General features: G+C 32.8%; 2 protein-coding genes across 4 annotated transcripts in view; both read right to left on the reverse strand.

Annotated features, from left to right (window-relative positions):
• Window positions 1–7,092: 7,092 nt before the first annotated feature.
• On the reverse strand, window positions 7,093–8,772 carry LOC119613842 (uncharacterized histidine-rich protein DDB_G0274557-like). The gene is made up of 2 exons (XM_037969910.1): window positions 8,241–8,772; window positions 7,093–8,155 (listed from the first exon to the last, which is right to left on the reverse strand). The coding sequence occupies exon 1, from the start codon at window positions 8,737–8,739 to the stop codon at window positions 8,248–8,250; it is 492 nt and encodes a 163-aa protein (XP_037825838.1). The 5' UTR covers window positions 8,740–8,772; the 3' UTR covers window positions 7,093–8,155; window positions 8,241–8,247.
• The window catches only part of LOC119613840, a 29,142-nt gene continuing 12,857 nt past the window's right edge, over window positions 8,716–25,000 (reverse strand). For 2 of the 3 annotated variants that reach the window (XM_037969907.1, XM_037969906.1), the window contains 7 exons: window positions 13,972–15,404; window positions 12,589–13,747; window positions 12,391–12,523; window positions 11,594–12,072; window positions 11,432–11,531; window positions 9,775–11,363; window positions 8,716–9,603 (listed from right to left, as the gene is read on the reverse strand). In XM_037969907.1, coding sequence (XP_037825835.1) covers window positions 8,755–9,603; window positions 9,775–11,363; window positions 11,432–11,531; window positions 11,594–12,072; window positions 12,391–12,523; window positions 12,589–13,747; window positions 13,972–15,404 — 5,742 coding nt within the window. In that variant the 3' untranslated portion in view covers window positions 8,716–8,754. The remainder of the gene's footprint in view (window positions 9,604–9,774; window positions 11,364–11,431; window positions 11,532–11,593; window positions 12,073–12,390; window positions 12,524–12,588; window positions 13,748–13,971; window positions 15,405–25,000) is intronic. The other variant, XM_037969908.1, reaches the window with a different exon arrangement.

A 25,000-nucleotide genomic window follows, 5' to 3' on the forward strand; every position in this document is an offset into this window, starting at 1 on the left:
CTAGACTATAGACTAGACTATAGACTAGACTACAGACTAGACTACAGACTAGACTACAGACTAGACTACAGACTAGACTATAGACTAGACTATAGACTAGACTATAGACTAGACTATAGACTAGACTATAGACTAGACTATAGACTAGACTATAGACTAGACTATAGACTAGACTATAGACTAGACTATAGACTAGACTATAGACTAGACTATAGACTAGACTATAGACTAGACTATAGACTAGACTATAGACTAGACTATAGACTAGACTATAGACTAGACTATAGACTAGACTATAGACTAGACTATAGAGTAGACTATAGACTAGACTAGACTATAGACTAGACTATAGACTAGACTATAGACTAGACTATAGACTAGACTAAAAACTAGACTATAGACTAGACTATAGACTAGACTATAGACTAGACTATAGACTAGACTATAGACTAGATAGACTAGACTATAGACTAGACTATAGACTAGACTATAGACTAGACTATAGACTAGACTATAAACTAGACTATAGACTAGACTATAGACTAGACTATAGACTAGACTACAGACTAGACTATAGACTATAGACTAGACTATAGACTAGACTATAGACTAGACTATAGACTAGACTATAAACTAGACTATAGACTAGACTATAAACTAGACTATAGACTAGACTATAGACTAGACTATAGACTAGACTATAGACTAGACTATAGACTAGACTATAGACTAGACTATAGACTAGACTATAGACTAGACTATAGACTAGACTATAGACTAGACTATAGACTAGACTATAGACTAGACTATAGACTAGACTATAGACTAGACTATAGACTAGACTATAGACTAGACTATAGACTAGACTATAGACTAGACTATAGACTAGACTATAGACTAGACTATAGACTAGACTATAGACTAGAGATAGATAGACTAGACTAGACTATAGACTAGACTATAGACTAGACTATAGACTAGACTATAGACTAGACTATAGACTAGACTATAGACTAGACTATAGACTAGACTATAGACTAGACTATAGACTAGACTATAGACTAGACTATAGACTAGACTATAGACTAGACTATAGACTAGACTATAAGACTAGACTATAGACTAGACTATAGACTAGACTATAGACTAGACTATAGACTAGACTATAGACTAGACTATAGACTAGACTATAGACTAGACTATAGACTAGACTATAGACTAGACTATAGACTAGACTATCGACTAGACTATAGACTAGACTATAGACTAGACTATAGACTAGACCTATAGACTAGACTATAAGACTAGACTATAGACTAGACTATAGACTAGACTATAGACTAGACTATAGACTAGACTAGCTAGACTAGACTATAGACTAGACTATAGACTAGACTATAGACTAGACTATAGACTAGACTATAGACTAGACTATAGACTAGACTATAGACTAGACTATAGACTAGACTATAGACTAGACTATAGACTAGACGATAGACTATAGACTATAGACTAGACTATAGACTAGACTATAGACTAGACTATAGAGCTAGACTATAGACTAGACTATAGACTAGACTATAGACTAGACTATAGACTAGACTATAGACTAGACTATAGACTAGACTATAGACTAGACTATAGACTAGACTATAGACTAGACTATAGACTAGACTATAGACTAGACTATAAACTAGACTATAGACTAGACTATAGACTAGACTATAGACTAGACTATAGACTAGACTATAGACTAGACTATAGACTAGACTATAGACTAGACTATAGACTAGACTATAGACTAGACTATAGACTAGACTATAGACTAGACTATAGACTAGACTATAGACTAGACTATAGACTAGACTATAGACTAGACTATAGACTAGACTATAGACTAGACTATAGACTAGACTATAGACTAGACTATAGACTAGACTATAGACTAGACTATAGACTAGACTATAGACTAGACTATAGACTAGACTATAGACTAGACTATAGACTAGACTATAGACTAGACTATAGACTAGACTATAGACTAGACTATAGACTAGACTATAGACTAGACTATAGACTAGACTATAGACTAGACTATAGACTAGACTATAGACTAGACTATAGACTAGACTATAGACTAGACTATAGACTAGACTATAGACTAGACTATAGACGAAGACTATAGACTAGACTATAGACTAGACTAGACTAGACTATAGACTAGACTTAGACTAGACTATAGACTAGACTATACTAGACTATAGACTAGACTATAGACTAGACTATAGACTAGACTATAGACTAGACTATAGACTAGACTATAGACTAGACTATAGACTAGACTATAGACTAGACTATAGACTAGACTATAGACTAGACTATAGACTAGACTAGTAGACTAGACTATAGACTAGACTATAGACTAGACTATAGACTAGACTATAGACTAGACTATAGACTAGACTATAGACTAGACTATAGACTAGACTATAGACTAGACTATAGACTAGACTATAGACTAGACTATAGACTAGACTATAGACTAGACTATAGACTAGATATAGACTAGACTATAGACTAGACTATAGACTAGACTATAGACTAGACTATAGACTAGACTAAGACTAGGACTATAGACTAGACTATAGACTAGACTATAGAGCTAGACTATAGACTAGACTATAGACTAGACTATAGGCTAGACTATAGGCTAGACTATAGACTAGACTATAGGCTAGACTATAGGCTAGACTATAGACTAGACTATAGACTAGACTATAGGCTAGACTATAGACTAGACTATAGGCTAGACTATAGACTAGACTATAGACTAGACTATAGACTAGACTATAGGCTAGACTATAGACTAGACTATAGACTAGGCTATAGACTAGACTATAGACTAGACTATAGGCTAGACTATAGACTAGACTATAGATTAGACTATAGATTATAATTTAGGCTATAGACTAGACATAGAAGACTATAGGCTATACTATATAAGACCTATAGATTATACTAATATACTAATGGCCATATCTGCTTACAGCGCATCGAGGCTTAACTCATTCGGAAATTGGCGATCAAGAACATATAGACATGCTAAGATTTTAAGCCTACTACCTCCAATATTGAACCAACCATCCGACTATATTACCCCATACACGGACTTTGATATAGTTTTCAAAGTCAGAGTTCTTTACAGGAGCGTGTGGTATAGGGCAAATGTAGATACTGATCGATTACACTACTGGAAAACTTATCAAGAGCAGCATCCCCAGGCTGAAAATAGGTGGCATAACCTAGACACATGTAAAGGTGCCTTCAATAGACGATTTCAAAAACGTCAAATTGGCAACTACAAAACGTCTAATACTCCTGATATTTTTTAGTTTTTGAATTAACACAATTCTTTTATATTCAGTTATATAATAAAACACTTTTAATTTTATTTTTTTATAATTTTACTTTTTTATTTAATATACAAACGTTTTTTTTTTTCATATTTTTAAATTACAATTTTAGGGCTTAATTTTTGTTTTGTTTTTTTATTGTTTATTAAAATGTTTTATATCCATTATTTTTTTATTTTTTATATATTTATATTAAGATATAGTTTGTTTTTTTTATAAGTTTAACGTACGTTTTTTTATTTTTAGGGTAATTAATTAATAATAAATTTAAAAACTGTAAAATGTTGTTTTATATAAATAAAAAAATCTTAAATAATAAAAACAATCTATAAAAAAATTCACAAGAAAATAGAAAAAGTTATTAATAATTTTCAGTGAATACGAGTATACATTTAGTAAGGAGTGGGGGTGTTGGAGGTAAAATAAATTATAACAAAAGAAAGCTTTTAGAAAGGGAGGGTGAGGAAAAGGTTGAAAGGGTTTTTAAGTGGAGGTTAAAGTATGAGGGGAAAACTATTAATTAAAAACCTCTTGTACTAAAATAATGTTTGTTTTTTGTTTAAAAAAAAAAAATTGTTTAATATTTATGTTTGAAAACAAATATTTAGTTTTTTTTTTTTATACAATTTGTTATTTAAGAGATTTGTTTTTAATGGTTTTTGTTTGTTTTTATTTTATTTTATTTTAAATAATATTTAATAATAACTTGTTATAAAACATAATAAAATACACTATATATTTGTATGATATTTATACATGTGTTGTTGTAAATATAAAACTACTTAATATATTGCTTAGTTTTAGATTTAATTTTTATTGTTTTAGTTTTTAATTATTTATTAAAATTGTTTTGTTTTTATAATATTCAACATGTGGTGAATGATTATTCTTTTTTTGTTTGTTTTTGTTTTTTACTTGTAGTATAATGATGAAAAATTTAATTAAATAAAAATATATTTATATGTTTAATTATATATATAAAAAAAAACTGGCTTAAAGTGTGTTTAGTGGTATGAATTTTTTTCTTTTAAGAAAAAAAAAATATGTTTTATATATATAAAGCACTAAAATCTACAGTTAAATTTGTTCATTAAATATTTATAAATTTTTAAAATTTAAGCAATAAAATAAAACAATTTCAAAAATACAAACAAACTAAAATCATGTTTTATTTTGTTATAAAATAAATAAAATTTTCCTTTTGAATTATTCTTTGAACATAATTAAAAAAGCAGTTTAATAATTTATAACTTGTTTTTATTATTTATTAATTTTTTTACTGTTTTACACTTAACCTTAATTTAATTTTATTTATTTTGTTGTTTTTTTTTTTTTAATTTCTATTTAATTATAATTTCTATTTGTTTATGTTTACTTAAACATCTAAAGCATTATGCATAATAAAAGTAGTATGTATATAGTAAGTAGTACATAGTAGTAGTTGCAGTAGTAGTATTTTTTTTTTAATTTTTGTTTAATGAATTTTTAAATATATTCAAATATATGTATGTATGAGTGTGTGTTTTTTTAATATTTAATATGTATGCATCTTTAAAGCTTTTTTCTTAAATTCATACATATATTTTTTGTCTTAATGAAGTCCTTTTAAAATTATTGATTTGGTATAAGAAAATTGAAAAAATGAAACTATTTAAGTGAAATTATTTTTATTAAAACTTAAGCAAAAACTTTTTATATTTCTTTTACACACTTTTGATAAGTAGCCCCGATTTTAGTTTATTCTGTAGTCCAAACTATATACTAGAGTCCACACTACAGTTAATTCTTTTCTATAGTCCAGATTATAGTGTAGAATATAGTCTATTCTTATAGTCCAGACTATATTCAATTCTGTTCTATAGTCCAGACCACAGACTTGCCAACAGTTTTGTCTATAGTCTAGTATACAGTCTAGTTAGACTAGTCAAGTCTAGTCTATAGTCTAGTGTATAGTCTAGTGTATAGTCTAGTGTATAGTCTAGTGTATAGTCTGGTATATAGTCTAGTGTATAGTCTAGTCTATATACTATTGTCTAGTCTCTAGAGTAGTCTGTAGTCTAGACTATAGTCTATATTCTATTATCTAGTCTCTAATCTAGACTATACTAGCCTACAGTCTAATCTATAGTCTAGTCTACAGTATAATCTATAGTCTAGTCCATAGTCTAGTCTATAGTCTAGTTTAGTCTAGCTTAGTCTAGTCTAGTTTATAGTCTAAAATCTAGTCTATAATTTAACCTATAGCCTAATCTATAGTCTAATCTATAGTCTAGTCTATAGTCTAGTCTATAGTCTAGTCTATAGTCTAGTCTAGTCTATAGTCTAGTCTATAGTCTAGTCTATAGTCTAGTCTATAGTCTAGTCTATAGTCTAGTCTATAGTCTAGTCTATAGTCTAGTCTATAGTCTAGTCTATAGTCTAGTCTATAGTCTCTATAGTCTAGTCTATAGTCTAGTCTATAGTCTAATCTATAGTCTAGTCTATAGTCTAATCTATAGTCTAGTCTATAGTCTAGTCTATAGTCTAATCTATAGTCTAGTTATAGTCTAGTCTATAGTCTAGTCTATAGTCTAGTCTATAGTCTAGTCTATAGTCTAGTCTATAGTCTAGTCTATAGTCTAGTCTATAGTCTAGTCTATAGTCTAGTCTATAGTAGTCTATAGTCTAGTCTATAGTCTAGTCTATAGTCTAGTCTATAGTCTAGTCTATAGTCTAGTCTATAGTCTAGTCTATAGTCTAGTCTATAGTCTAGTCTATAGTCTAGTCTATAGTCTAGTCTATAGTCTAGTCTATAGTCTAGTCTATAGTCTAGTCTATAGTCTAGTCTATAGTCTAGTCTATAGTCTAGTCTATAGTCTAGTCTATAGTCTAGTCTATAGTCTAGTCTATAGTCTAGTCTATAGTCTAGTCTATAGTCTAGTCTATAGTCTAGTCTATAGTCTAGTCTATAGTCTAGTCTATAGTCTAGTCTATAGTCTAGTCTATAGTCTAGTCTATAGTCTAGTCTATAGTCTAGTCTATAGTCTAGTCTATAGTCTAGTCTATAGTCTAGTCTATAGTCTAGTCTATAGTCTATAGTCTAGTCTATAGTCTAGTCTATAGTCTAGTCTATAGTCTAGTCTATAGTCTAGTCTATAGTCTAGTCTATAGTCTAGTCTATAGTCTAGTCTATAGTCTAGTCTATAGTCTAGTCTATAGTCTAGTCTATAGTCTAGTCTATAGTCTAGTCTATAGTCTATAGTCTAGTCTATAGTCTAGTCTATAGTCTAGTCTATAGTCTAGTCTAGTCTAGTCTAGTCTATAGTCTAGTCTATAGTCTAGTCTATAGTCTAGTCTATAGTCTAGTCTATAGTCTAGTCTATAGTCTAGTCTAGTCTATAGTCTAGTCTATAGTCTAGTCTAGTCTATAGTATAGTCTATAGTCTAGTCTATAGTCTAGTCTATAGTCTAGTCTATAGTCTAGTCTATAGTCTAGTCTATAGTCTAGTCTATAGTCTAGTCTATAGTCTAGTCTATAGTCTAGTCTATAGTCTAGTCTATAGTCTAGTCTATAGTCTAGTCTATAGTCTAGTCTATAGTCTAGTCTATAGTCTAGTCTATAGTCTAGTCTATAGTCTAGTCTATAGTCTAGTCTATAGTCTAGTCTATAGTCTAGTCTATAGTCTAGTCTATAGTCTAGTCTATAGTCTAGTCTATAGTCTAGTCTATAGTCTAGTCTATAGTCTAGTCTATAGTCTAGTCTACAATCAAGTCTATAGTATAGTCTATAGACTAATCTATAGTCTAATCTATATTCTATTTCCCACGATATCATCTTCTCTCTAGGACGATGTCCCAAGTTATACCTGGCCAAAGAGTAACTTTCAACAACATCCGTATTGTTACAATAACGAAACATCATCGTACTCACTACAATTGAATCTTTGCTCCAGAACGAACCGAGTCATACTTTTGTCAGCTGTATAAACAGGTAGAATCTCAGAAATATGTTTGTATTACAAATAAGTGGTCGAACGAGAAATATTTAAAAATATCAAGTCCTTGTCATCATTCCATAAAAATATTCACTTTGTATTCTAGATAAAAATTAAATCGCAACAATATCGAATGTTTTAAAGAAATTTTCTGTGTGAATTGTTACTTTATCTTTAGGGAATTTTCCATCATTCAAGTTGTAAAAGATTCAAAAACAAAAGTCAAACAAAATAAAATACATATTTGCAAGTTGAATAAAGGAAAATATTAAAGAAAATTTCTGAAAAATTCTTTATTCAGTATCTGGAAGGGAAATATTATATTTAAAGCAAGTATAAAGTTTAAAATGAAATTTCCATCCTAGATATTGAAATAGAGTTCAATCAAGAAATGAGGATAAAGGGGAATGAATGGTTTTATGGAATGATATACCTAACCACTTTATAAAATCTAAAATATTCTTAAAAGAAGAAACCCCATAATTAAACAATTTCATTCAAATAGTTTCAATTCTATGTTTTCCTATAACAGACATAATAATAAATATTTAAAATCATTAATTAATAGAATCTTTAAGATATTTTCCATATATACCTTAACAAAGTTCATCACAAAAACCAGGGAAACAAATTGTTTTTGTTTCGCAAAAACTTCTTACATCCTTTTGTTTTAAATATTAATATACACACAATATAATTTCATCAATTTTGTCCTTTTTTCCTATGTAGTAGTTGTCGTCGTTTCTATTCACTTAAAACTAAATTAATCTAATTTTTAAATACAAAGAGAAAAAATTAAATGAAAGAAAAGAAGAGAAGAGAAATAATAATATAATAATAATAAAAAACTTACAATCAATTTAAAATAAAACATCGCCTCTCTTAGTTTTTGTAGTTGTTGTCGTTGCAGAAGATGCAGATAATGAAGAAGATGAAGATTGTGAAGCTGCTGATGCGACCGATGTTGAGGCGGCACTTGCTTGTGATAGAGACATTGAGGAGGGAGGAGGTACTGGTGCAGATGACGGTGGTGGCCACCAGTGCAAGAGCTCAGACTGTGTGTGTGGTGGTGTATGGCCATGACCATGGTGGTGAGGTGGATGGGGATGTGCTGGATGTGGATGATGTGGATTGACGCCAGTTGTTGGCTTTCCCCTTTGATACTGCTGTTGCAGGTGATGTGGGTGATGATATGAGAACTGATGCGCCGTCGGGTTTTGTGCAGCATACTGATGATGTGGATGATGCTGATGATGAGAGGTGGGAGGCGGTGCTAGTCCATGATGATAGACTTGACCTCTCGTCGAAGACGATGACGCACTTTGATTATTTCCAGCCCCACCAGGTGGCATGACCTATTTGAAATGTCAGTCATTCTTCACCGGGTAATACAATAAATCGGGTTGTTGTACATGTTGCTGCTGCATGTGATGCATATAGTCGCTAATAGGCGGTAGAACGGCCTTGGCTTCATCAACTCCACCGCCCAAGACTGGATAACCACCGCGATCATAAACATGATGTCCGGCATGGGGTGGGGGAGGTGGTAAAAGATGAGAAGCAGCCGCCAAAGGATGATGAGCAGTAGGCGCTAAGGGATGGCCTCCTAAGGCATGAGCATGTGGCTGCAGTCCGGCATGTGGATGGTAGGGTTGGAAACTATTCTTTTGTTGTTCATTCATTTCGGCCAATGTGGAAGGATGATGAGCCGGATGGTGGTGGGGATCGTATATAGACGAGGGAGCCCCATAAACACCAGCGTGACGTATTAGACCACTAGCTCCTGGTGTAGGCTGTAGACCATATGCCGCAGCAGCCGCAGCAGAAGGCTGATGTTGCTGTTGTTGATGATGTTGTACGCCCAATGGAGTTTGTTGTGATTGCTGTTGTTGTGCTTGTTGAGCTCCCACTGGTGTTGCTGTACCACTTCCACCTGAAGCCTGCTGTTGTTGTTGCATTAATTCGAAATTGTATTCCATGGGATTTGGATTATTATCAATGAGATTCGTTAAAATACTGCCGATATTATTGTAGTTATGAGGATCTGTGGTAGCCACACTTGCCACAGTGGCTGTAGGTTGTTGGGAAGCACCTTGTTGTTGGGTTTGAGGCTGCTGCTGTTGTTGCTGCTGCTGTTGTTGTTGTTGCTGTTGTTGGGCACCATTTGCACTGTAGGCCATTTGATTAGTAGGCTGATTTGTTTGTGGCCACATGTTCTATTGGATTAAAGGAAAAATTATTATATTGTACTAAACTTCGAAAATTCGAACTTAAGTTCGACAAAAAAAAAAACACTTTTAAAATAACCTCTAAATTAAGAGGATTTAGAATTTATGTTAGAAAACTTTTAAATCGTGAGGATTTCGAGAATTATCGAAATTTATTACCTGAAAACTCATTAGATCACCGCCAATATTTGGCTCCTGTTGTTGTTGCTGCTGCTGTTGTTGAGGAGGTTTATTAGCAACCATGGGAGTTTGCTGCTGCTGTTGTTGCTGAGCATTAGTTAATTGTTGGTTGGTTTCTGCCACACCTGGTGTATTGCCGCCAGCGACATTCATTGGAAGACCCAGAAACTCTGAAGAATCAACAATATAGAATTTATTGGGATTGTCTTTATCACCTGGCAAATTTGTTGCATTATTTTGTTGCTGCTGCTGTTGTTGTTGTTGTTGTTGCTGCTGATGATTACTGGCATTCGAGGGATGACCAACGAAATTAATATTACCCCAAGCATCTGTTGTATATTGTTGTTGCTGGTGATTTGCAGCAACTGATGCTGGCTGTTGTTGTTGAGGTTGTTGCTGCTGTTGTTGTGGTGCGGTTGGTTGTTGTTGTTGCGGTTGTGGTGTATGAGGTTGTGGGGTATGAGCTTGGGGAGCTGGTGATTGCAAACGCACATGTTGTGGTGAATGCATGGGTTGTTGATGTTGCTGCTGCAATTGTTGTGTTGGTGTTTGGTGAGGATGTGGTGAACGTTGTTGGCTATGTTGCCTTTGATGGGGCTGCTGTTGTTGTTGGTGTTGTTGCTGTTGCAATTGTTGTTGATGCATCATTTGCTGATGATGATGCAATTGTTGTTGATGCTGCTGAGCAGCAGCAGCACTCTGCATGTGTTGCTGATGTGCTGATGGAAAATGTTGTTGATGCTGCACATGATGATGTGGACTTTGTGGTGTATGACTACGCATATGTTGCTGTTGAGCAGCTTGCTGTTGCAACTGCTGATGATGTTGCTGCTGATACTGATTGATAATTTGATGTTGCGGATAAGCACCTGGATTTGTTATATTCGAAGTTTGGCCGCCAGCGGCACTTTGCTCAAAATGAAATTGTGTCTCAGGCTGTGAGGGTCCACCACCCCCAAAACTATTAATACGTGGCAAATTATTATCGGGTGTATGACTATTGGGCGTGTGACGATGATGTGGTGGTGGTGGCTGTTGTTGTTGTTGCTGTGGTGGTGGTGGTTGTTGTTGTGGTGGCTGTTGCTGTGCATGTGAATGGGGAGGTGGTGTTGGTCTTTGCTGCTGTGGAAGCGGGTGTGACTGCGGTTGTGCATTATGTGCAGTTAGTATCTGTTGTTGTTGTTGTTGTTGTGGTGGCTGTTGCGGCTGCTGTTGTTGTTGTTGTGTATGTTGTCCTAGCAACTTTTCAGCACTGAAATTTTGACTGTACATGGAATTCGGTTGGGATTCACTAGACTGCAGTGAGTGCTGTGATGTGGAGGCCGTTGAAGACTGAGAACTATTGTTCGATATGATGGCAGCATTGAAGGGATCTTGCTGTGATGATGATGATGTGCCCGGCGTAGTGGAAAGTGGTGGCGGCGTAGCTATAGCACCCATCTTTTGTTGTTGCTGCTGCTGTTGGATTGGTGGAGTAGGAGTCGTTTGCTGTTTTGGTTTACTAGCATTCGATTTTTTAGCAACTTTAGCCGGAGGAGGTCCTGGCTCATCAGCTAGTGGGACTAATTCTGGTAATAATTAAAAAAAGTATTATTAGTTGTTAGTTAATAACATAAAGTTTTAAAAAAACACTTACCATCGCCTTCTTTTGAGAAGCGTTTTACTTTTTTGGGTGATGGTTGATTGCCATGTACGGTTTGTTTGTGACGCACTAGATGAGTTTTCCATTTGAAAGTCTGAAAAACAATTTGAATTTAACATATTGAACATATTACAATTTGATTTTAAAAAGACTTACCTGATCACAATAACAACAACAGTGTGGTCTCTCCTCCGAATGTGATGGCAAATGACGTTGCAGCGATTTCACCGAACCAAAACGTTTGCCACACAATGTACATTTACATTCGGAGGCATCAGTATGAGCATTACTGTAATGGTCTTTTAAAGCTGGATATGTAAAATAGGAAGAACCGCATAAATCACAAACATATGTTCGTTTAATTTCCGTGTGCAATTGTACATGACGTTCCAAGTTCGCCTTGAGCGTAAAGCGATTCTGACAAATGTGACATTCGAAAAAGTTGTCCTTTTTGTGAACACGTATGATATGCTGATACAAGGCATTCTTGGATGGAAACTCATCACCACAGACTTCACAAATAGCACCGTCAGCCTTGTGACCAGTATCATCCAAATGCTGTTGATGTAGTTTCTTGTGGGGGAACTTTTGGCCACATTCTATACAGGAATAAGCTAGAGAAACAGAAACAATATCTACATGTAAATAAATATACTCCTCGATTAAGTTACCAAAAGGGTTGTAAAAGTTATACATATTTGTCCAATTCACAACCATCTTGTGTGAAAAATTTGTTAAAATAACAGTTCAAGAAGGGTATAGAAATTCTGTATTTTAAGAAACTATAATACAGGAAACAGTTGTAAATTGGACAAATGAAAACTGAAACTAAATGTAAAACATAAAATTATAGTTGTTGAGTGGGTGTGTTTGTATTTGTATTTGTTTGTTATTCTGAAATTTACTATTTAATTCATGTTAAACATCGGTAACGATTCTTGACACAAACTCACTTTTGAATTCCTTCTTGTTGTGAGATTCAACATGGGCATGAAATTGTTGACGCCGTGAATACGATTCACCACACGTTTCGCAAACAAATGGAAATTCCTTAGCATGTACTGTACGATTGTGATGTATAATTTCCTGTAATTGAAAAAATTAATTTAGTTAAAGCTTTCAAAATGGTTGCCACTATATACAATACACACCTCTAATGAGGTACCATTGGGTTTACCACAGTCATGACAGTAACCCGGATGTATTTTATAATGATCCAGCAGTGATTTACGTTTACGATATGACTTGGGACACAAAAGACAATTATAACTGGGCTTTTCTTTTTTCGTACCCGGCGTACTGGCGTTGCCAGCACCAGAGGGAGCCTGTAACGACGTGCTGCTACTACTACCACCGTCTATAAGCTGTTGTTTGGGTTCCATGCCATCATTTGTATCGTTTTCATGATCTTCATCATCTTCGTCATGGGAGAGACCTTCATCATCGTGTTCGAAGGAGGCATTAGCGGAAGAATTGCCCGTAGGAGTGCTAGATGAATTTGCCATTAAGCCCAGGCTAGATGTGGGAGTGGTTGGTCCACCTAAGAGGTTTTGCTGTTGTTGCTGCTGCTGTTGTTGTTGTTGCATTAAAATATGTTGCTGCTGTTGGGGTGGCAAATTTTGCATATGAGGAGGCAATTGCTGTTGTTGCATATATTGCAAATTTTCCCCACTACCACCATGTGGTGGTGGAGGTGTCAGTTTATTGCCTGTTGGTCCAGCGGCACCTGCACCCAGTATATTATCAATACTATTTATCATGTTATTGGAAGCATTCAGTTGCATACGTTGTTGATGCATTTGCTGTTGGTGTTGTTGATTGGCTGATTCCATCATGCCACCTATCATGGCTAATGGATGATTCTGTTGCGGCATATGGGAGTTATAGTGATTTTGCTGTTGCTGCTGCTGCATCATAAAACGTTGCTGCTGCTGTTGTTGTGCCTGATGTTGGAAGTGGGGCTGCTGCTGTTGATTTGGCGGTTGTCCCATATTATTCATTAGATTATTAACATGGTGCGGTTGTTGTTTGTCATTCAATAGACCCACCTTATGATTGTGGGGTTGTTGTAGTTGTTGATTTGATATTATTTGTGGATGATATTGCAGCTGATGTTGTGGATGTAGTTGTTGCTCCTTGGAAGCCATATTCGGTAGGCTATTATTACCTTGGGTTGTAGCCTGTAACTGTTGTTGCTGTTGTTTCTGTGCATTTGCCTCCTGCTGCTGCTGTTGTTGATTGATGTTGTTAGCAATGACATTGTTGGCAATTGATGTTGTAAGGCCGTTCATCAAAAGTGTGTTGTTGGGTCTGCAAAAACGTTAAAATAATATTTATATAAAAAAAACAGAAACATATTCAATTTAATATTGAAAAAATAGTCGATAGTCTAGACTATAGCCTACTCTATAGTCTAGTCCAGTCTATAGTTTAGTCGTTAGACTAGTCTATGGTCTAGTCTAAAGTCCAGTCTATATTCTTGTCTAAAGTCTAGACTATAGTCCAAAGTTTAAAATATACAAATTTTTACTTACCCATGCTGCTGCTGTTGCGCTAAATGATTTTTAAATGTTGGACCTCCCACCGTTCCGCTTGCACTATTTCCAACAAATGTGGACGCGCTATCGTTAGTGGCCAAATCATTAGGCAAGGTATCTAGACCATTGCCACCAGAACTATTACTGCTGCCGCTGCCACCGCTTACACTAGCACCACTGCCACCACCAATAACATCATCCATTTCGGGTTCCATTACCAGACCATCAATTAGCCGACCAGGGCCGACACCCTCATCAATGACTTCTTCAAATTTCATAATCTCTTGCGATGCTGAGGACAATTGAGATTCAGTTTCTAATTCGAATTCCATTTCGGAATCATAAGCATTACCAGATGCTGACATAGAACCAGCTAACATACGTCTTCTCTGTTGCATCAACATCATTTGATGGTGTTGCTGCTGTTGTTGTTGTTGTTGCTGCAATTGTAATTGTTGCTGCTGCAATTGCTGTTGTTGTTTACGTAATTTTTGTTGCTGCCATTCTTCTAAACGTTCGGCTCTCAGCTTTTCCAAAACATGTTTTGGTGGCGTTGTGCCCAACAGGCGGCCGTTGAACACGAATTCACGTTGGAATTCTTTTAAGAATTCTTTATCGTGACGTTTCAAGGCCGATTTCAAATATAAACGAAATTGTTCTTTGAACACTCGTATACTTAACTCTTGTGAACTATAGTGAAAACGTACCGTAAACTCGGTATCCGGATGGAAAACATAACCCTCGCCTAAACGAGAAACACGCTGTAGCTTTTCGCCCACCAACAATAAACGTGACGTTTGAGGATTTAATTTACCAAATGTATTGCGTCCCGCCGCATTAAAACCGAAAGCACGTCTACGTGATCGTTTAAGGGAATTTTCTGGTCCTAAAGCATCTAAACTGTTACTTTCATCAGCCTCAGCATCGGCCGTGGCTATTCTACCAAGACGTCGGGCGTGTATCACCGATGAGGGTATCAAATCCAATGGATCACCAACCGTCTGCTGTACTATAGACGCACTTCCCGCTGCTGTTCTTAATGCACCTCTTGCCACAACATTGCTGTTAGCATAACGTACACGTTTACTCAATGACGATGAATTCTCATTATCAGCATCATCCGCATAGGCATTATCGTCTTCATCCAGGCACATAAACTCCTCTTTACAGAGGATTTTCTCGAAATTCTGATTCAAATCAGTCGAAGCATTTTCATCTTCGTTCTTAATACATTCCTCCTTTTTGGGCGCTAGCAATAATTGTAAATGTTTTTTATTATCCGCAAGTGCTGCTGTTTGTGGGAAAATATTAGGTATGACTTGTTCACACGCTTCGGAATATTTATATTTGAGATTCCTTAACAAATAGTGTAAAGCATCGCAACGAGATACGGCATCAAACTTTTCTAAACAATTTAGAGTTTGATCCACCTGGAAGAAAGAGGAGATAAAAAGGTAAATTTATTAGTTATTTATCAATAGTAATTGAATATATTGTTTATATTTTATTTCATTCTACCTGAAGAAGTCATTGTGCAGACTCTACTATAGTTTTTTTCTATAGTCCAGACTATAGTTTGTTCTACAATTCAGAGAATAGTCGGTTCTATAGTCCAGATTATAGTCCTTTCTATATTCATAATTTAGACTTTTCTATAATTCATAATTTAGACTTTTATCCACACTAGTCCATATTATTGTCTGTTCCATAGTCCGCACTTGGATTCAAAATTATTTTTATTTAGAAAAATGTTTGAAAACCAAATTTTCTTGCGAAGAAATAACACTTTAGTACCACAGTAAGTACGATTTTAAGACCGATTTGAACAACCTTAAATTTTGTAGAAAAATTCCCGGTATTACTATTTAAGTACTTACTTATAATATAATACGCTTTTTTTTAAATTTCAATTTTTCTAAAGTCTTAACAAAATTATATATTTTTTATCTTTATTTTTTATATTTTTTTTAAGAAAAAAAAAACCGACTAAACTAATTCTTTAAAAGCATCTCTTACTTTATCTTGTATACAAAGAAACTGCACAAAAACTATTTTAAAATTAATACAAAAACAAATTATTTTAAGAAAAAGATGGCAGCAGCAAAAAAAAAAAATATAATAAAATATATAGAAAAACAAAAACAACAACATGAACGAAGCAAGCTGAAATTTAATTTGTGCCACTTTTCCCCCATATATCAATCTATTAAACATTTTAAACGTTAGTAACGTTGAAGTCAAGCTTAGGATAGTTACACACATACACAAACTAATATATATTTGTATGTATGTAGGTAACTCTGTATGAATATTGTTTCTATGTGTAAGATGTATGTAGTTGCGGCAAAAGCAGCAAAAATTTGTTTAGCTGCGCAGTTTAATGAATGATATAAGTTGAGATACATAGATACAACGTACAACAACGTAGTAGTACAGCAGATATATTACTATATGTATACGTAAGTATGTATGTTTGTTTGTAAGTATATTGGGGCTCTGCTTGGGTTTATCTAGTTCCGCTTCAGGCATACCACTACTACACTACAACACTACACAACAATAATTTCTTACACTCATAGATACACTCAGAAAATAAGCTTTCAACTAACTAATACTAGTATTGCCGCAACAAAAACAAATTAGTTGCAAACCATGCACCATCATCCATCCAACCACCCACCCACCTACACGATTTATTGAAAAGTTGTTGTGTTGTGTACATAAATATTTTGTAATCTATTTCAATATCATGTTTTTCTCTTTTATTTTTTAGAGTGTAATGTAACTACAGTGGGTTAATAATACTGTAGAAAGACTGAAGGCATTCGAAATAGACTATAGTCTGGACAATAGAATACACTATATATTGGACTGTAAAATAAGCTAGAGTCTAAACTATTGAATAGTCTTTAGTATGGACTATAGAATAGACTATATTCTGCGGTATAGAAGCGACTAAAGTTTGGACTATAGAATGAACTATAGTCTGGACTGTAGAATAGATTAAAGTCTGGACTAAAAACAGACTAAAGATTTAACTATAGAACAAACTAAAGTCTGGACTACACAGACTAAAGTCTGGACTTTTGAATAGACGAAAGCCTGTACTTTAGAATGGACGAAATTCTGGACTTTAGAATAGACGAAATTCTGGACTTTAGAATAGACGAAAGTCTGGACTTTAGAATATACGAAAGTCTGGACTAAAAACAGACTAAAGATTTAACTATAGAACAAACTAAAGTCTGGACTACAGAACAGACTAAATTCTGAAATTTAAAACAGACGTAAGTCAGGAATACGACGAAATTCTAGATTTTAGAATAGACGAATGTTTGGACTGAAACAGACTAAAGACTTAACTATAGAACAAACAAAAGTCTGGACTACAGAACAGACGACATTCTGGACTTAAGAATGGGCTAAAGTCTGGACAATAGAATAGTCTTTAGTATGGACTATAGAAAAGACTATATTCTGGAGTATAGAATAGACTAAAGTCTGGACTATAGAATGGACTATAGTCTGGACTGTAGAATAGACTAAAGTCTGGACTAAAAAACAAACTAAAGATTTAACTATAGAACAATCTAAAGTCTGGACTACTTTAGAATAGTCAAAAGTCTGGAAAATATACGAAAGTTTGGACTAAAAAACAGACTAAAGAATTAACTATAGAACAAACTAGAGTCTGGATTACAGGACATACGAAAGTCTGGACAATAGAATAGTCTTTAGTATGGACTATAGTCTGGACTATAGAATGAACTATAGTCTGGACTGTAGAATAGATTAAAGTTTTAGAATAGACGAAAGTCTGGACTTTAGAATAGACTAAAATGTGGACTATACAATAAAGTCTGAACTTTAGAATATACTAAAGTCTGAACTTTAGAATATACTAAAGTCTGGACTTTAGAATAAAGTGTGGACTTTAGAATAGACTAAAGTCTGGGCTATAGAATAGATAAAAGTCTGAACTATAGATAAGACTATAGTATGGACTAGACTTAAGTCAGGATTATTGTCTACACTATAGAACAGCTAATATTCTGCACTATAGAAAAGACTTTAATTTTAACTATAGAATAGACTAAAGTCTAGACTATAGAATGCACATTTGTATATTCCATTAATCTTCCACAATTTTTCTTAATTTTTAAAAATTTAATACATTTTATTTCACCGTACAATGTGCTCCGTTGTTTCTCGTAAATTTTGTTATTTTCGTTGGATTTTTTTTTTTAATTTTGTATTTTTATTATTACTTCTCTTTACCAACCTCTCTTCTTATTCTTACATCTCCTATGTATTTTACCTCATATCTTGCCTCCCCCGATTCACCTCCCTCTCCCTATCCAAAACATATAACACTAACGAGAGTTGTTCGTTCGTAGCCTGGGTAAATTATTCAAGTTTGTGTAGTTGTTGTTTTTCTGTTGTTTCTGTTTCTGTTGTTTTTCTTTACTACAAAAATATACACAACAGAAAAAAACAACAACAAAAATTAAAAAAAAAATATACACAAGTACACATGTAAAATTTGTGTACTTGTTTTTATTATTGTAGCAAGTTGTTGTACTTGTTTCATTGTTGTTGCTGCCATTGCTGCTGATGTTGTTGTAGTTGCTTATTTTTTTTCTCTTTTTCTGTAGTTGTGTTGCCGCTGTTCTTACTGCTTATTGTACATTATAAACATGAAGAACGAGAAGAAGAAGAAAAAAGTATATGTATATTTGTATACAAGCATTTGCTGCAGAAGAGGAGGTGGAGGAGGTTGTATGTAAGCAGCATGTAGAATGCATTTTAACTCAGATATATAAATGTATATAAACAAATACATCTACATAGATAGGTTTTATTAATTTATATGTATGTATGTACAATAAGCCATCAGAATACATATTACATTCCCTGCAGCACATGAAAGTATTAATAGGATAAGTTGTTAGACATCATCTGACTACTAGGTATAAGCTGGACTATAGAAAAAATTCCCTAGAAAATAGACTATAGTTTGGACCAAAGGAATTTCTATAGAACAAACTATACTCCCTAGAAAATAGACTATAGTTTGGACCAAAGGAATTTCTATAGAACAAACTATAGTCTGGACTATAGAACGGACTAGAGTATAGAACAGACTTGGTTATAGAACAGTCTGGACTATAGAATAGAATAGAATAGAGTCTGGACTATAGAATAGACTTGAATATGCATTATGGAATAGATTAGAGTCTGGACTATAGAACAGACTAGAGTCTGGACTATAGAATAGACTAGAGTTTGGACTATAGAATAGACTCGAATCTGAACTATAGAATAGACTAGAGTCTGGACTATAGAATAGACTACAATCTGGACTATATAATAAACTAGAATCTGGACTATAGATAATACTAGATTCTGGTCTATAGAATAGATTAGAGTCTGGACTTTAAAACAGACTAGAGTCTGGACTATAGAATAGACTAGAGTCTGGACTATAGAATAGACTATAGAATAGACTAGAGTCTGGACTATAGAATAGACTAGAGTCTGGACTATAGAATATACTAGAGTCTGGACTTTAGAATAGACTAGAGTTTGGACTATAGAATAGACAAGAATCTGGACTATAGAATAGACCAGAGTCTGGGCTATAGAAAAGACTAGTGTCTGAAATATAGATAATATTAGATTCTGGACTATAGAATAGACTAGAGTCTGGACTAAAGAATAGATTAGAGCCTGACTATAGAATAGACAAGAGTCTGGACTAAAGAATAGACCAGAGTTTAGACTATAGAATAGACCAGAGTCTACACTATAGAATAGACCAGAGTCTGGACTATAGAATAGACCAGAGTTTGGACTATAGAAAAGACTAGAGTCTGATCTATAGAATAGACTAGAGTTTGGACTATAGACTATACACTAGAGTCTGGGTTGCAGAAAACCCAAGAATGTGTACAATATAACATTCTATAGTCTGGACTATTGAGTAGGCTATAATCTGGACTATAGAATAGGCTATAGTCTGGAATCTAGAATGGGCTATAGTCTATAGAATGGGCTATAGTCTATAGAATAGACTACAGTCTGGTCTATATAACAGACTATAATTTGGACTATAGAATATACTACTGTCTGGACTATAGAGTAGATTATAAAATAAAGTCTGGACTATAGATTAGACTATAGTGTGTACCTTAGAATATTCTATAATCTGGACTTTAAAACAAAATATAGCCAGGAATGAAGAATATATTATGATAATTATTTTTCAAAATTATCAAATGTTATTTTTAGAACTGTAGGGTAAGTATATATTCGACGGTCTGTATGTAAGTTGTAAATATGTATTAAACTATAATAAATATTTAAACACAACCATACAAATATTCTGTGATTACAAGCGATAAAAACCTAAGTCTGCTTCATATAATTTATACTTTCTCGAAATCGCCATTTCCGTAAAAGAAGTTTATTGAAAAGATTTTTATAAACTATATATTGAGACGATTTATTATTGGATATATAATACAAATGTAATATTCCTCTTAAATAGTGATTTTTGTTAAAAGTATATTTTTCGATTTAGGCTTTTAAACCTTATTAGCACAGATATATGTATGTAGTTGCATAGCAAATACAAGTTTGTATGAATGTAGTATGTTGTTAGTTTAATATCAACGTCATTGTTGTTGTAGAAGAACACAAGAATACAACAACAAAATTTAAAGTATACAAAATATAATAATAAATAAAAACTATTTTTAAAGAAATGTTGCCAGATTTTTAGATACATATTTGTTTAATAAATTAAATTTAATTAAAAATAAACCATTATATTTTTGATTATGTTAAGAATTCCCGTTATTTAATGACATGTTGTTGTTTGTGGTGAAAATGCCTGCTCCGATTTATTATGAAATGAACCCTAAATTAATTGATCAAAATTATCTATATAAAGTTTCATTAAAATCGTTGTAATCATTTCAAAATTACCGGTTGTTGATAGTTTTACTTCGATAGATCAAATATGCAGAAATGTTTCAAAAATTAATACCAAACAGCTGATTTTTAGAGATATTCAATAATCTCACATTAATAGTCTAAGTTTTAAGTAAATTCTCCCGCTTTTAATAAGATTTTTGAACTATTTTCTTAGCGATAGCTTAATATTACGCTAGATTTTGTAGCTACCCCATTGTGATTGAGTACAATAAAACCGGTTTCTATTAGCCGCTCACATAAACGATTTGTTAATTTCAATTAAATTATAATAAAATTCGACATTTATTGGTACATAAAATTTTCAAAATGTTCTTTTAATATGACTACTTTAATTTAAATAAATTTAGATAAAAAACAAATAATAAAACAACAAAAAAAAACCCAATATTATTAATTAAAGAATAACCGAACTCACACACTATACTATTTATTTATCTACTCGATGTTTGTTTGTTTGTTCGTTTATATGTAATTCCATTCAAAAAGGTTTTTTTTTTGTTTGTTTAATTATAAGCTGTATATTATAAATAAATATAATTAATTTCTTATTTATATTTTCATTAAACATTTATTTTATGTCTGATGTTAAATGTGCATACACATACATAGTACATACATACGTTAGCAAATATGTATTCCTTTATATACTAACACATATATGTATACAACAGTATATTTTACATAAATACATTTATAAACACCCTACGCACAATTAAAAAATATGTTAAGAATTGTCCTAAATTATGTGTTAGTTTTGAACAAGGAAACCTGTTATTACAAAATAGTTCCGCCGATTTTTATAAAATATTTAAAATGGAACTGCTGCTGAATTCATGTTTTGAAGTCTTAAAGGTCAAAGGTCCTTTATGTAGATTGTGTGTATATAAAAATGGAAAGGATCCTAAAGTATGTGTTAGTTTTGAACAAGGAAATCTGTTATTACAAAATAGTTCCGCCGATTTTTATAAAATATTTAAAATGGAACTGCTGCTGAATTCATGTTTTGTAGTCTTATAGGTCAAAGGTCCATTATGTAGATTGTGTGTATATAAAAATGGAAAGGATCCTAATGAGCTGCCGAAATCAGGCCAGTCTCAAACGTTCCTTTAAGGAACTTAAATATGTCTGTATGTAGATCTATGGGATCACAAAGTGAATGTCACGAAATCATCCACACCTTGATTAGATCTGAGGACTAGTCTACTATCTAGTCAATGAGGACTATTCTATGGACTATTTTACAGACTGTTCTACTAGTATACTAACTAGTTTATTGACTATTCGATGAGCTAGTTGATTGTCCATGGGCTAATCTGTTAACTAGTCTATTGACTAGCCCATGTACTAGTCCAGTCTATTGACTAGTCTATAAACTAGTCCATCGACTAGTCAATTGACCAACCATAGACTAGTTAATAGACTAGTCCATGAACTAGTCAATAGACTGGTCAATATAATAGTTTATACACTAGTTCATAGACTAGTTCTTGGACTAGTTTTTAGACTGGTCCATGCACTATTCAATTGACTGGTGAATATACTAGTATATGGAAAAGTTTACGGAATAATAAGAAATGGACTAGCCTAGTTTGGTTTCTCCTCATCTTTAGATTTCTTCACCTAAATTCGGGTTAGAAAACATTTCTACGTCAAAAATAGAAAAGAAATAGTGTTTCACTTAGTCGTTGCTAACCTCTAACTGTCAGGCTAAAAATACGATAATATTTTATTTCATTTTTTTATTCTTATTTTTTATTTTATTTTGTTTTTTTTTTTTTGTATTTTTTATATTTATATTAAAGCAAATTAAATTTATTGCTGCGGGCTTATGTGTGCTCAGAGTTGTAATGTTGAAGTAGAAGAAGAAGATTGGTTAAAAAAAAAAGGGAAGCAAGGTGGGGGTAAACTAGTGGGGAGATAAAAGAAGCTTAAGAATAAAGAGGAAACGCAGAAACACAGCAGCTGTACGCAGTGTTGCCAACATTGGTCAAGCAAAACGCGCGCAAAAAAATTAAAAAGGGGTAAAAAAGCGTAATTTTCTAACTGAAAACGGGTAAAAAAGCACTAACGTTTTTTTAGTCAAATATTGTTTATTTTAATAAAAATTGCACATTATTTCGCTCATTTCCTACAAGACTCCAAAATTCGTTTTTTAGAACATTGGGCTACAAAACAAATCATGCGTCATACTAAAGTCTTTCATCTGTGTGAGTTAGATTTTTAGTAACGTAAGAACTAAAACTAATGTTTGACGAATATTAGATAAATAAGATGAGAATTTTTCAAATTCCTTAATTTGTTTAAAAGTTATTTTAAAAATAGTAAAATGTCATTAAACATTCAAACTGACAGGCACACTACTAACTGGCCAACCGATGTACCCACACCCAAATTGTAAAATTGTACAAAACTTATGAAATATATTTTTTTTTTTGTAAAATCTATATACAGGCAAATCCCGGTATAACGAATCTCACTTTAACGAAAATCCGATATAACGAACAGCCAAATTTTTAACATTAACTACCTTATATAGCGAACGTTTAAGAAATTTTATACTCAATATAACGAATAAAAAGAAAAAATACCTAAAAAATCCAGCTTTTGATTTTATATTTATATTGTTAATATCAAAAACTTGATTGAGCAATTAGAATATAATGTAAAAATAAAAGAAGTCGCCCATATTCCTAATTTTAGTTATACTACATATCTGACCTATCGATCAAAATTCCTTACATTATAATCTAAAAAGCATAAATCTGTTAGATGTGAATTTAATGGTAAATTTAGCTTGAATAGTGTTTAAAAGGGATACATTGAAATAATAAAATTTTACAGCAAAATAAATTATTTCGATACCCCAATATGGCGCAATATTCCAGGGTTTTGAAATTATCAGCATGAGACACAGTTATCGATTCTCAAGTTCAGTTTTTCCTCAAAAGAGTTTAATTCTATCTTCTAGATAATAAAATAAGGTTAAGGAAATAGCAGGAAATTAAAGTTGTTAGAAAACTAAAATCCTTCACAAATTTTTCAATCCGTTCAGATGTTCAAAATGGAAAAAGGTGTGCGTTGATATTAGTTGTTTGAAATAAAATTTGAAGTAATAATTTCATACATTAATTTGAATGGTTTTTTTGTCCATTAAATAAAGAAATTTACTAGAAAAAATAATTCCGATATAACGAATATTTCGATTTAACGAAAGGGCCTGACATTATATCATTCGTTATACCGGGATTTGCCTGTATATTATTTTTAATTTCACTGATAGTGAATAACATAACTTATTTTAACGTATTTTGAATATTTTGTTTTTTGTTTTTGAAGAATATTTGCTTTTTAAACTTAACACAAATTAAAAAAAACTTTGGAGCACCCGTGTAAAAAAATTTAAAACAGTTTTTAAGAAAAATGTAGTCCTTAGTGTAAACTATTAAACTGATCGTATTCTAATAAACAACAAAAAGTGGTATAAATAGAAAGATCAAAGAATGATCCCTCAGTGTTCTTAACATTATAGAGAAAATGTTTAATATTAATTAAATAAATTACCTCCTGAAATTCACAAATATTTTAAAATATTTTAACAAATAAGAGCGTTATATTCGGCTGTGCCGAATCTTATATACCCACCATCAAATCTTATGCCGTAAAAGGAATGCTCCTCTGTAAACATCAGGGAGATAAGGCTTAATTCAATTATGTACGTGATCTTCGAATTAACAAAATATTCATTTTTAAAAACAAAATATGTTTGTCCAATTTTTTAACCATGAACATATATCAGAGGTAGTGTCAATTATGAACTGCTTGTCGTAAAATTTGGTAGAAAGATTTCGTATAACATTTATTCCTTTCGAATTTCATTGCTGTTCTCGAATTTTTAATTCAGTCATAAGCGTAAAAGTTATTATCTAAAGAGGAACTTATATGGGGTTGGGACAATTATATATCGATACCCATAAAATTTTGTACATAGATTTTGTTTTGTTGGTCAGTTATAGACCAATCGTTATAA

Source organism: Lucilia sericata, unplaced genomic scaffold (assembly GCF_015586225.1).
Source record: "Lucilia sericata isolate MDLA Ls3-8-SP2 unplaced genomic scaffold, ASM1558622v1 Contig002348F_arrow, whole genome shotgun sequence".
NCBI classification, from domain to species: Eukaryota; Metazoa; Arthropoda; class Insecta; order Diptera; family Calliphoridae; genus Lucilia; species Lucilia sericata.